The following is a 12,316-nucleotide window of genomic DNA, read 5'->3' as shown; positions in this document are numbered from 1 at the left end:
TGGATCAAGGAAGTTGATTTATTTTCAAGAACAATATGATAAGAAAGCTGGCAAATGAGAAGATGTAATGGAGTAAATTTCAGTAGAGCGTAATTTGGAAAAGGCCAGGAGCTTGGGATCAGAGTTAAGAGATAAGAATTCTTGCATTCTTGAAGCCAACTTATGAAGTAATTTAGACTCTCGGAGTATTATTTCATTGCTGTACTATCAGCTAAAGCAGAAAATTTTAAAAGAATCTTCTTCAGAATATAAAAAGAGAAAGAAGACAGTACAGGAAATTGTTGACAGTGTGGAGAGGAACGGATCTAATTGTGCAAAGCAATCATGACTCGGGATCAAAAATATCTTTAGTCAAATGACCGGTGGCTTTCAGCCAGGACACAGAGGAAAATGGCAGTCAAGGTATGGTGAACTAGTTTTGGAAGCAGCCAGAATAAAGGCCATCAACAATCACTATTACTCAGTAAACTAAACATACTAAAATCATTATCATACCTTGCAATTTAAAGATAGTTCGTGCAGCTGACCAATCAAGTAAATGCTTGACAACAGAATCAGGATCTTCCAAAAACTTTCCATCCCTGTTTTTAAGCCAGGATTTTTCAATTATTGTTGACAATAATTTTCCAAATTTGCTCAAATCATAACGTAACAATTTATCTAAAAGTTTGCCTTCAGATTTGGCCTAGAAGGGGTAAAATGTAAATAAATGTAGCACACAAAGTATAAGCCAATCTTTGAAAATTGCAAGTATCCAAATAGCTTTGTAATGATGGTACCTGACATATAGAATGGACAGCATCAAGTGCACAATTCTCGAAACATTTTGCAATTAAAGGCTGCAAACTGCTTAACTCCTCGCTATTGGAGCAATAAATTTCTATCTGTTGCACAGGAGTTTTCTGATGAAGAGATAAGGAATGTTATTATTTTAATATCTCAGTCTGGAACAGAATCCCAGATGCATTAAGATTAAACAGATTAACACTATTCAAGAACACTATTCAAGTCCCTGCATAACAATGACAATATTTCACTTTTCTGCTAAAGAAACAACATTTTGAATGCACATCAATAATTCATGCTGCAAGAAAAACTGAGTACTTGCTAATTTTTCAGAAGCAGTTCGCAAATTGTATTCTTTCAAACAATTAAACATTACCAAATTACTTTTAATAGATTAAGCACAACAACTATGTTTCTACAAGATTGATGCAAATAGCACCCATCAGGAACTAATACTACACCATAAACAATGTAAACATGAACATTATTTTCCTTTTCAGCAATGTTTTAATCACATAGTTCTTAAAACTATGGACAGTGGATACATTTACCAAGTGCTATGCTATAGAGACATACAAATCAGGAATGCCTCAATATCCTTGGTTTGCATCGAGTTATTTGGTTCCTGTTGGTGCAACACTACAATTGGCCTCAGCACTTTGATTCCAATTTTCACTTATGATGCTATTGGGAAGTGTTGGAGAAATATCAGATGAGAACATTTTTGTGCTGGACAGTTGCATTGTCTTGTCTCCACACACTGCTTAAAAGCATTCTCAAAACCATGTTTGCACCTGGGCAAAGGAGCTGTTGATACTGATCAAATTTTGGCCTAATGTTAGTCACTGCAGTAAGAAATGACAAGATAGATAATTGAAAAGTTGCACATTAAGCAGACTACCATATCAATACTCATATATGTGACATGTATGTGGATAGCTGATACACCACCTTTTTTATTCGTCCTTCCAGGTCGCTCAATAGCCCTTCTTTCCAAATGGAAGTCCATTTTATACATCCAAAGTCTAAGGTTACTAGTGTGACCCACACCTTTATAAACAAACATAGAATGTTTTATTCCAATATAACTGCATGTGAAAATGTCTGAAAACAAAGTACTGCAAAACAAACCACTGACAATAAACTGCATAATCAACAGGTCCAGTAACAACAATTTGCATTCATTTTCACCTTCAATACAAAACAGCCCAAACCATTTCACAAAGTTACAAGAATGGAGGAGATACAGGGGTACCTCTTTTAAGAGCAATTTCAAATTTCATTTTGTGACAGCCAGCTTCTCCTGCACTCCTTTTACTTACTTACGCGAATCTATCTAGTCTGAAGGTTAATTATCTGCTTCAACTTTATCCTTTCCTCTTACACAGTCCTCTTTGTTAATTTCCTATTCCTAGGTGGTCAAGGCAATCAATAACTTCCATGACCTTCCACAAATTACCTCCATAATTTTATGAATTAGTGTTTCCACTGGGGGCAGGACAGTTACTCAGTTATTTAGTTTGTGATGCAGAGTGACAACAACTGCATAGGCTCACTTCCTGCACTGCACTAGTTGAGGTGACCATGTAGACTCTTTTTCTCAACCTCTTCATTCACCTGAGATGTGATGACCCTCAGGTTAAACCACCAATTGTCCCTCTCCAATGAGGGAGCAGCCCTGTGGTTTGGTAGGACCTTGGTTACTTTATCTTTACCGCTTCCACCACTGGTCTCCTGCTTGCACCCACTGGGTGCTTGCTCATTCCTACTGACCTCTAGAAAAAAAAAATCATCATTCAGGATGAAACTGGGGAATTTAGTAATGCAAGTCAATGTGACTCCCATGCTTGGATTTGTCTGGGCATCAGTACGCTCTTCATTGAAGACACAGACAACCCACCAGCAGAAGCAGGAGAGAAAAAAGCAGTGGTTCCAACTGGCCTTTCTAAGGTCCAATTGGCACCCATGTAGCCATCAATTAATCTATTCAATTATGTGAACAGGAAAAGCTAGCAATAACTGAATGTTCAACTCACAACTGACCAATACAACAGCAAGTGAACACCAAGTACGCTGGCAAATAATACAACTTTCTTAACCCACATCATAAGGCAAAAATCCAGAACCTCATAACAAATATGGAAGTTCACAGGTACAATCAAAATATCAACCCAGGGATTTTCCACAGCCTACTTGACTGGGACCAGAAGTTTGATACTTTAGTGAAATACAAGAAAAAATTAAAGATTAATTTGCAACACACTGCTACCATACATCATTCTGTCCCAGACTGAAACAAATTATTGCATACATATGTAACCTGTTTTTAAAATTTTTTTTTAAAAATTGAGAATTACATGGAATAAATTTACAAAGTACACTAACTGAACTGCAGGTAAAGATTAGGCGCAACAAGGTTAAGAAAGAACAAGGTGCCTTCTACTCAGACCCACTACTATACAGGAACCTAGATTATCCAAATTTCAGATTATCTGAACAAGATCATAAGGACCGGATGCTTGGCTAAACTGTGTTATCTGAACATTCGATTATCCAAACAATATACTCCCCACTCATATCGTTCAGATAATCAAGGTTGAGAGTGTGGTTTTGGAACAGCACAGCAGGTCAGGCAGCTTCCGAGGAACAGGAGAATCGACATTTTGGGCATAAGCCCTTCATCGGGAATGAATCTGCTCCTCGGATGCTGCCTGACCTGCTGTGCTTTTCCAGCACCACATTCTCGACTCTGATCTCTCTTTCTCCTGGATAATCAAGGTTCCTCTGTATATGGCATTCTAACTTGTAAAGAAGTTCTATGTTACATTAGTGCGACATTTTCACATTCCACGCTGCCATTCTTTTGCTCTTGTAAGTTTACCAAATAGCATTAATTTTCAAGAAATGTCATACAATGAACTCAAATCTGCTTAGTTCACCCTTGCTTCCTTCAGCGCATGCTAAACCACTTAACCCATTGGCCTTCTCCTTTGAAACCTGGATTTGCCAAAGTGTTTTGAAAGAATAGACAAGCAAGGGCACTGAAGGGAAAACCACAATTAAATAAATGGAATAGAGCAGGGGAAAAGGGGAAAGGCCTCAACACAGCCAAAAAACTCAGACATTTGAACAATTTGAAGAAAACTATCAGGACACTGGGATGCTTACTGAAGTACCTGGATTGTGCCAGTGAAACTGGGGCTTCTAGTCATGCTATCTAGTTCCATTTACAAGAACGTGCTGCTTTTCTTGTCGGATGTACCAAATTATGGAGTAGTCCCACACATTGCAGAAGTCCTTCCATTTCTCTGTCACTTACATTATTATATTCACCCAGCCTATCTTTGGAGCAAGTCACAAAACAAAGAATGTATCTAGAGGAGGTTTGAATCCCAGAGATATGAACAGCTTCCAAAAAAGATTAAAACCAAAACCAACAAAGAAAACAGAAATAAAATGGGAGCAGAGATGGCAGCCCAAAGTTGTTGAACTCAATGCTGAGCTCAAAAGACTGTCAAGGTGCTACATTTGAATCTAAATCAGTCAGTGGCAACATTCTTGACCCCAAGACAAACCGAGCACCAGAGACTGAAGCACATACAATTTAACACTGCAGAATTGTGAAAAAAAGACAGAAGACCAAGTTAATTTCACAGTTTTCATTAACCATCTGATGTGCCAGAGTTAGTGAATTCCTTCCTAAAGTTTAGTCATTCTTATAATGTAATAGTAAGGGAGCATTGCACTGTTTGTACATAAGTAACTTTATGTGAAACACTATATCTGTCTATGCTCTCAGCTGAACTTAAGGGATCACATGGGAACATTTGAAGAACAGTAGGGATGTTTCCTTGCATACTTATCTTGCAACCAGCATTGTTGAGAGACATCACTTGGCTTTAACCCCATTGCTGTTTGAGAGCTCTTACTACGTGACTACCAAGTTTGACTATATTGTAACATTGGAAAATAATGTGTCCCTATTTGTAAATTCGAGAACAAATAATTTCAACTTTTGCACTATTCTATACCTTCCCTAAATTCTAGTGCAAGAATAAATTCTTGACCAACATTGCTATTTCTCTTCCTCTTTGTTTATTTATTTCTGGGTATTTTATACTCAAGGAGGAATACTGCTACGTTATGCCTATGTTAATCTTGTTGAATCATAACCACCTTCCCTTCCACTCTGCCCCATCAAATATTTGAGCCTATACTTCATAATTCTGTTCAAAACACTTTATTACACACAAATGAACAATGCTCCTCTACCTTTTTCCAACCCTATTTGGCAACTGATTCATAAACATCCCTTCCAATTAGTTTTTCTCTCAACTTTCAGTCATCCTTGACATTTTGCTTTCTCCCCCACCCCTCACTATTGCTATATTACTTTTATAAGGAAGGGGTTAGCAGATTAGCTACAAGAGCAGAATTATGTGAAAATAGCATGGGTGTAGTGCATTGATAGAAGAGGCAATGGAAGAGAGCAATTAACACTTAACAGGCGAATATGAATTGAAAGAAAATAATTAAGCACAACAAAGTGATGGAAACCAGACAATCACGGCAAGATGGAAAGCAAACTGCCAATACCACATGAACTACATCTGTTCAAGAAAGCAGATCCCCACAACCATCTTGAGGGCAACTAGAGATGGGAAATAAATGCTGGCCCAGCCAGCAATGCCCATGATCAAACCTTACATGACCAAGCCAATGCAGGTCGATTTGGGAACATGCAAACCATCCAACAGCTGACTGTGCTCACAGCTAACCAAGTTGTACCTGGAAGACGATTATGCATGATTATTCCTGATGAAGGGTTTATGCCCAAAACATCAATTCTCCTGTTCCTTGGATGCTGTCTGACCTGCTGTGTTTTTCCAGTACCACACTCTTTGATTATGCATGAGCTGTTTCACAAACTATAATCTGTGTGTAAAACATCCCACAGAGGAGCCCCAATTCAGACAACACACAATAGTGGTCAGAGTCCGAGTGAATAATAATGGAAGATCCCAGTCAAAAGATCACCAATTTTTTTTTAAATTCACTCATGAGATGAGTATGTCACTGGCTAGACCAGCATTTAACAACCAAACCAAATTGCTAAAAGAGCAGTTAAGGCTCAATCACATTGCTGTGAATCTGGATTATGTGTAGGCCAAACTAGGTAAGGATGGTAGTTTCTCTTCCTAAAGGACATTAGAGAACTAGATGGATGGTGGTTACGTAGTAGTCACTGTGCCAACTTTAATCAACAACCAACTCAAATTGGCCACCTGAGGGGTGACTGATACTGCTTATTTAAAATTGTCAACATGTATTGGATTTAGGGGTGACTTGCACTAATCTTAATTATCAGTTTCTGAATTTAAGAGGTAAAACTATTTACACTTTAAACTCACAGAATAGTACTATGATCCAAGCTTCAATATCAGTTTCAGCTAATGATTTTCAAACAGATATACATTTCTACTGCCTATGGAACCTGTTCTAAGAATCTGAACACTTCCCTCTTACACCAGTTCTTTATACATTTAACTTCTTTATTTTATTATTCCTCAGTCGAATTGCTGTCGATAATGTACAGGATACCAGGATAAATGTATAAATCACTAACCTGTAGGTTAATGTAACTACTTTCAGAGATACTAATTCAAGCCCTTCCTCTGAAATTACTTCACTCATGAATTAAATTACTGTGAATAGTTGAGCCAGTAATAGATGTCAAGTAAACAAACAACTGCTATCATTGAACAGGTAAATAAAAGCATATTCAAGACAAAAACAATAATTTACAAATGTTAGCAATTATGCCCAATTACTGTCAATAGATTAAACCCCACATTTCATAATCTCTCATATTTTAAGAGGTTAATTAACTGAGACTCCGTCACAAATTACCTGCTGTTCAGACTTATCGATTCTGTTTTCATAAAACAAATCTGTTCTCAGGACATCTTTTAGCCAATCTCTTGTAAATGACAAAGCCATCTTTAAGAGCGCTTCAGTATCTTCCATCATTAGGGTTTCCTCCTTTTGAGATTTCTCATCTGCAATCTAAGTTTAAAAAAGAAATGTTAGTTGTTATTTCCTCTTAAGGGATCGCAAAACATATTGCAATAAATGCATGAAATCTAATTTTATCATATTATTAATATAAATTACATTACTTAAAGTGCATTGATATTAATGTACAGTGTGGAACATATGACCAATGAGCTGCAAGCACAAGTAGGCACATGGCAATATGATGTCAAAGCAATAATGGAGATCTAGGAGTACTGCTTAACAAAAAAATTATAGTGCTGGAGAGAAATTATGTCTTGGTAATGTCAAGGAAAGAATCTATTTGGCTAGAACTTAAACAACGCAAAGTTTACTCTACAATATTCTGTGTACTCTACAGGCCACCAACTTATGGGAAAGATGTAGAGGAACAAATTTGAATCGAAATGACATGGTCAAAAACTGTACAGTGGTTATAATAGGGGCTTAAATTATCCTAATACAGATGAGGATAGTAATTTGAAGAGCAGAAAGGTGGAAATCTTTTTATTGAGTGTGTTCAAGAGAGTTTTCTAGATTGGCAAATTGCTGGCTGAACAAGAATGGAAGTTCTGCTAGATCTAGTTCAAAAATGAGGTGGATCAATTAGGAGTCAGGAGGGAAAACATTAAGGGACACACGGTCATAAATTTCATGTTTGCTAAGGAAAAGTATAAAGAGCAATCCAGAGTAAAAACAATTATTGGGAGACAGCAGATCTAACCTATTGGGAATCAATGATTGGAAGGCATGACTCTACCAGAACAACAGTCTGCCTTCAATGAAAAGATAGCTTGGTTCAATTGAGGTACATTACCACAAGCAATGAAGATAAGATAAATAAATCCAATGCTCCCAGATTGACAAAAGGCATTAATATACATCAAGGAAAGCAATGTCCCAATACACACCCCTGACGGATTCCACTACAAACATTCCTCCGGCCTAAAATATATTCACAAACCATTACTCTCTGTTTCCTATCATATGGCCAATTTTGTGTCCACATTGCTACTGACCCTTTAAATTTCCTCACAAGTCTGTTGTGCAATACTGAACCAAATGCCTTCTGCAAACCCACATATATGATCACATCAGCGAAATCATCTTCATGGGCTTTATTACCTCTTCAAAAAATGACAGTAAGTTCGTTTAACATGACTTCCCCTTAGAAATCTATGCTGACTCTTCAAAAAAAAAACTACTTTTTTCCATATGACTATAATTCTGATCCAAATAATTGTTTCCAATGAAGTTAAAATGACTTATCTATAATTGTTGGGATTATCTTTTCAAACCTCCCTTGAAGGAGGCTGTAATATTTGCATTCTCGAGTCTTCTGGCACCTCCCAAGACCAAGGAAGACTGAAAGATTATGGCCAACCCCTCACTTTCCTTAAAATTCTTGCAAGCATCTCATTCAGTCCTGATGCCGTGACAGTCATAAGTACCAACATTTTATCTAATATCTTATTAATTTTGAAACTCTTCTTGCATTAAGAGTTTCCTCATCGTGGCCTGGGCAGCATTCTCTTCTTTTGTAGAGATAGATGCAAAGTATTCATTTAAAACTTCACCATGTTCCCTGCTTCCAGTTTTAAACCCAATTTGGGCACCACACCTTCGGAAGATGTAAAGGCATTAACATAGGTTGTGAAACAAAAATTGCATCAATGACTCTAAAAACAAGGGACTTCATTTTAGGTGGATGGACTGGAAGAGCTGAAGCTCTTCAGCCTGGAGACAAGAAAATATTCAGATTAACAGCTTTGTCAGGGAGGTGATCAAAATCATAGGGAATCTATTCAGTAATTGATAGAAGAATCAAGAACCAAACTGGATCAATTTAAGGTTTGTGGTAAACGAACCAAAAGTGATGAGGGTAAACTTTTTAACACAGTGAATAGTTATGATCTGGAATGCAAAACCTGAAAGTGTGGTGAAGATGGTTTCAATCAAAGCTTTCAAAACTGAACTGAAAAATATTATGCAGAAACAGAATTTGGGGGGCTACTGTGAAATGATAAGAAAGTAAGACGAGCAGAGTGGCTCTTGTAGAGAGCCAGCACAGGCATGGAAAGCCAAATCACCACCTTAATGTGCTGTAGCCATTCCACCCTATGTTATCTTTTATATGTTACACTAAAAAATATTTCTCATCATCTCGTTTGACTAACAAAAATTCAGCACCTCAGACAAATAATTCTAAGAAAATAATTTTGCAAATGAAACATATATTGTTAGATTTCAATGTATCTTTTATTTTGCTGATACCTTTAACAAGGATTTTTTGAGTTCACCAAGCTTGCTAATTAATGCAATAGAAGTGGCAATGATTTCTACATCGCTTTTATCTTTGCAAGATTTACATATTTTTTCATGGATTTTCAAACTGGTCTTCATGCATGCATCTATACGTTCACCACCAAGATCACTGGAAAAAGAAATATGTTTTTATTTCTCAAAATAAAACAACTTACAAAGACTACAAAAGTAAAACTAGTTAGAAAGATGAATTGATTATAATATTTGTGATGCAGTTTGCCAATAATCAGATAAATATTTTTAAATTGAAGAATAGTGAAAGAGAACTTATGATACACAAGTAGACCACAATTTACAATGTATGGGCAAGTATTAAGTTGCAGGTTTTTAGATAATCACTAAATTTGAAATGGACAAAATGAAACACAAAACATGCACATTTCAGACCAAACCTTTGGGAGGTGACATATTAAGTTTATATTTTATTCCAAGCTTTTGTCCACGATATACTTAAAGGAATGCACGTGCACATTCGCAAGTACAGATTTATATATCCATGTTTAATTTATAAATAATCAATTCATATACGTAAAATTACAGACCCATCCAAACTCCCTCCTAAAATAGCAAATCATTCCTTTGTGATTCTTTCAAAATTTTTCTGAAAAATTCAATTTTCTCCATTGATTTTATGCACATGTTAAATAGATCTGTATTATTGAAATTCTTCTAAGCACTGCAGCCTGAAAATATTCTCTTTAAAACCAAAATTCAGATTTCTGTACAATTCTTCCACACATTCCACCTACATTTTTTGCCCAAATCCTAGATGTGTCCAAACATTTAAAAATAAGAAACTGCATTTCCTTATCTTAGTCTGACTTAATCTTGCACACCACAATTAAATCTTCTTGTAATCTCTTTGAATTCACTACTAGAGAACAGCCCAGTTTAAACTTCTAACTAACCACCTCCACCAGTACGCTTTCACCTGACCCAATCTCTGGAACCATTCTAGCAAATCTCCTTTGCAATTTCTCAATGGTCTTAATTGTATTTTTATGCAAATACAGCATAACTTCCTGCTTTTAGTACTCTGTGTCCCAATTTATGAAGCCCAAGGTCCCATATAAGACCATAAGACATAGCAGCAGAAATTAAGTCATTCAGCCCATCAAATCTGCTCCACCATTCTATCATGGCTGATCGGTTTCTCAATCCCGTTCTCCTGTTTTCTCCCCATAAGCCTTGATTCGCTTGACAATCAAGAACCTATTTATTTCCATCTTAAACATATCAATGACCAGGCCTCTACAGCCTTCTGTGGCAGTGAATTCCATAGATTTGCCACTCTTTGGCTGAAGAAGTTTTTCCTTAACTCTGTTCTATACTTAGCTAACAAATAGGTATCCATCATTGTGTAATGGCTCTGAGCATCAGTACCTTTCCTTCAATCTGGCAGACTTTCAATTCAAGTTATGGTAAAGCTACTAATACATTGAAAGGCTTGTTCGCCAAGTAACATTAGAATTGACAGAAAGGGAACTAAAATTTGAGAAATATGCAAACAGAAGTAATTTATACATACATCAAATTCAGCAAACAGGTTATAAAACTGTGATTTTTATTTCCACTATGATTTTTGCTGCCAGACACATCCTATTTTAATTGCTGGGCGTCAAAACACATACAAGGAATATAATTAGCCACATGTGGCTAGTGCCTAATGTGTTGGACAATACCAATTAAAACCAATCAAAATGTGACAGATTTAAGATCAAAAAGACTGATAAGAACATCAGGAACAGGAAGAAGAAGAAATATGGTCCTTTAAATCTCCTCTGTAATCTAATCATTGCTAACCTTGTCCCTCAATTTCAGCTCTCCTCATTTAGTTGCATGACCCATTCTGCACTCAATATCCAAAAATCTACCAATTCCCATCTTGATTATGTTTAACGACAGAGCATGTAAGCTCTCCTGGTTACAGAAACTTCTAAAGGCCATAAGCTGAACCAAGATTGAAGTAATAGTCTATCTACTATTGCCAAATGTTTGTTTTTGTCCATCAGATGGTCCATCCCTTTCATTTCAGTCTTAAAATGCTCAACTCCTGATGAGACTGTTAAAACTTCTCAGACAGGAGAAACATTGTCTCAGTACCAACCTGATTTAGGCCCTTAGGAATTTGATACCTTTCAATTATTCTCATTCTTCTAAACACCAGAAACATAGATGTTGCTTAATCAATCTCTTCTTATAGGACACCTTTTTAGTCTAGGAATGCATGTACAATTGCATATTAATCTTGACAGAGAAATTATATAGATATATTTTGTTATTAAAAACTAGTGTACCTGTTTTGAGGACTGTCCACATTTTTTTTCACATGTTTCAACAGTTTTTCTAAATTCTATAAGCATGAGAAATAAAATACAATATAATTAAGTTAAAATGTATTATTACAATGCCAAAAAATATTTGTAATCAAGTTTAAGTAAAATCTCCATTTATTTTGTAAAGTCTACTATATAGGTCAACATTGTCATTCCAAGACATATCATAAACCATTTGCCAAATCAAGAAAATACATACATTGTTAAGTGCTTTGAAAAAAATCTGAATGCTCAAATGCATACGTACGGAGTTAAATTGTTTAATCCCTAAACCGGGTGCAGATAATGTGATTAACACATATCTGCTAATTGAGAGGTGGACTGGACATCAACTTCTTTGAAAATTTACAACTTGTTTCTGGTTACTAGTTATAGGAGAAGGAAGAATTACATTTGCATTGGATCTTATCATAAGTATACATTTTAAACATTTTATAAGGTTTCATAAGGCGTTTGATAAGGTTCCCCATGATAGGCTACTTCAAAAAATACAGAGGTGAGGGTGAGTTGGAGGTTTGGATTAGGAATTGGCTGGCTGGAAGAAGACAGAGGGTAGTAGTTGATGGTAAAGGTTCATCTTGGAGTGCAGTTACTAGCGGTGTTCCGCAAGGATCTGTTTTGGGACCATTGCTGTTTGTCATTTTTATAAATGACCTGGAGGAGGGGCTAGAAGGTTGGGTGAGCAAGTTTGCGGATGTTACGAAAGTCGGAGGAGTTGTTGACAGTGAGGAAGGATGTGGCAGGTTACAGCGGGATATAGATAAGCTGCAGAACTGGGCAGAAAGGTGGCAAATGGAGTACAATGTAGCTAAGTG

General features: G+C 36.4%; 1 protein-coding gene across 6 annotated transcripts in view; it reads right to left on the bottom strand.

Annotated features, from left to right (window-relative positions):
* LOC122562231 (E3 ubiquitin-protein ligase rnf213-alpha-like) overlaps nucleotides 1-12,316 on the bottom strand; it is a 185,504-nt gene that overhangs the window by 112,667 nt on the left and 60,521 nt on the right. For all 6 annotated transcript variants that reach the window (XM_043714953.1, XM_043714955.1, XM_043714956.1 and 3 more), the window contains 6 exons: nucleotides 11,463-11,518; nucleotides 9,115-9,274; nucleotides 6,697-6,852; nucleotides 1,738-1,836; nucleotides 780-902; nucleotides 496-685 (listed from right to left, as the gene is read on the bottom strand). In XM_043714953.1, coding sequence (XP_043570888.1) covers nucleotides 496-685; nucleotides 780-902; nucleotides 1,738-1,836; nucleotides 6,697-6,852; nucleotides 9,115-9,274; nucleotides 11,463-11,518 — 784 coding nt within the window. The remainder of the gene's footprint in view (nucleotides 1-495; nucleotides 686-779; nucleotides 903-1,737; nucleotides 1,837-6,696; nucleotides 6,853-9,114; nucleotides 9,275-11,462; nucleotides 11,519-12,316) is intronic.

This window comes from Chiloscyllium plagiosum, chromosome 24 (assembly GCF_004010195.1).
Source record: "Chiloscyllium plagiosum isolate BGI_BamShark_2017 chromosome 24, ASM401019v2, whole genome shotgun sequence".
Lineage (NCBI taxonomy): Eukaryota > Metazoa > Chordata > Chondrichthyes > Orectolobiformes > Hemiscylliidae > Chiloscyllium > Chiloscyllium plagiosum.
Note: the sequence above shows the minus strand (reverse complement) of the source record. Positions and strands in the feature narration are given on the sequence as shown.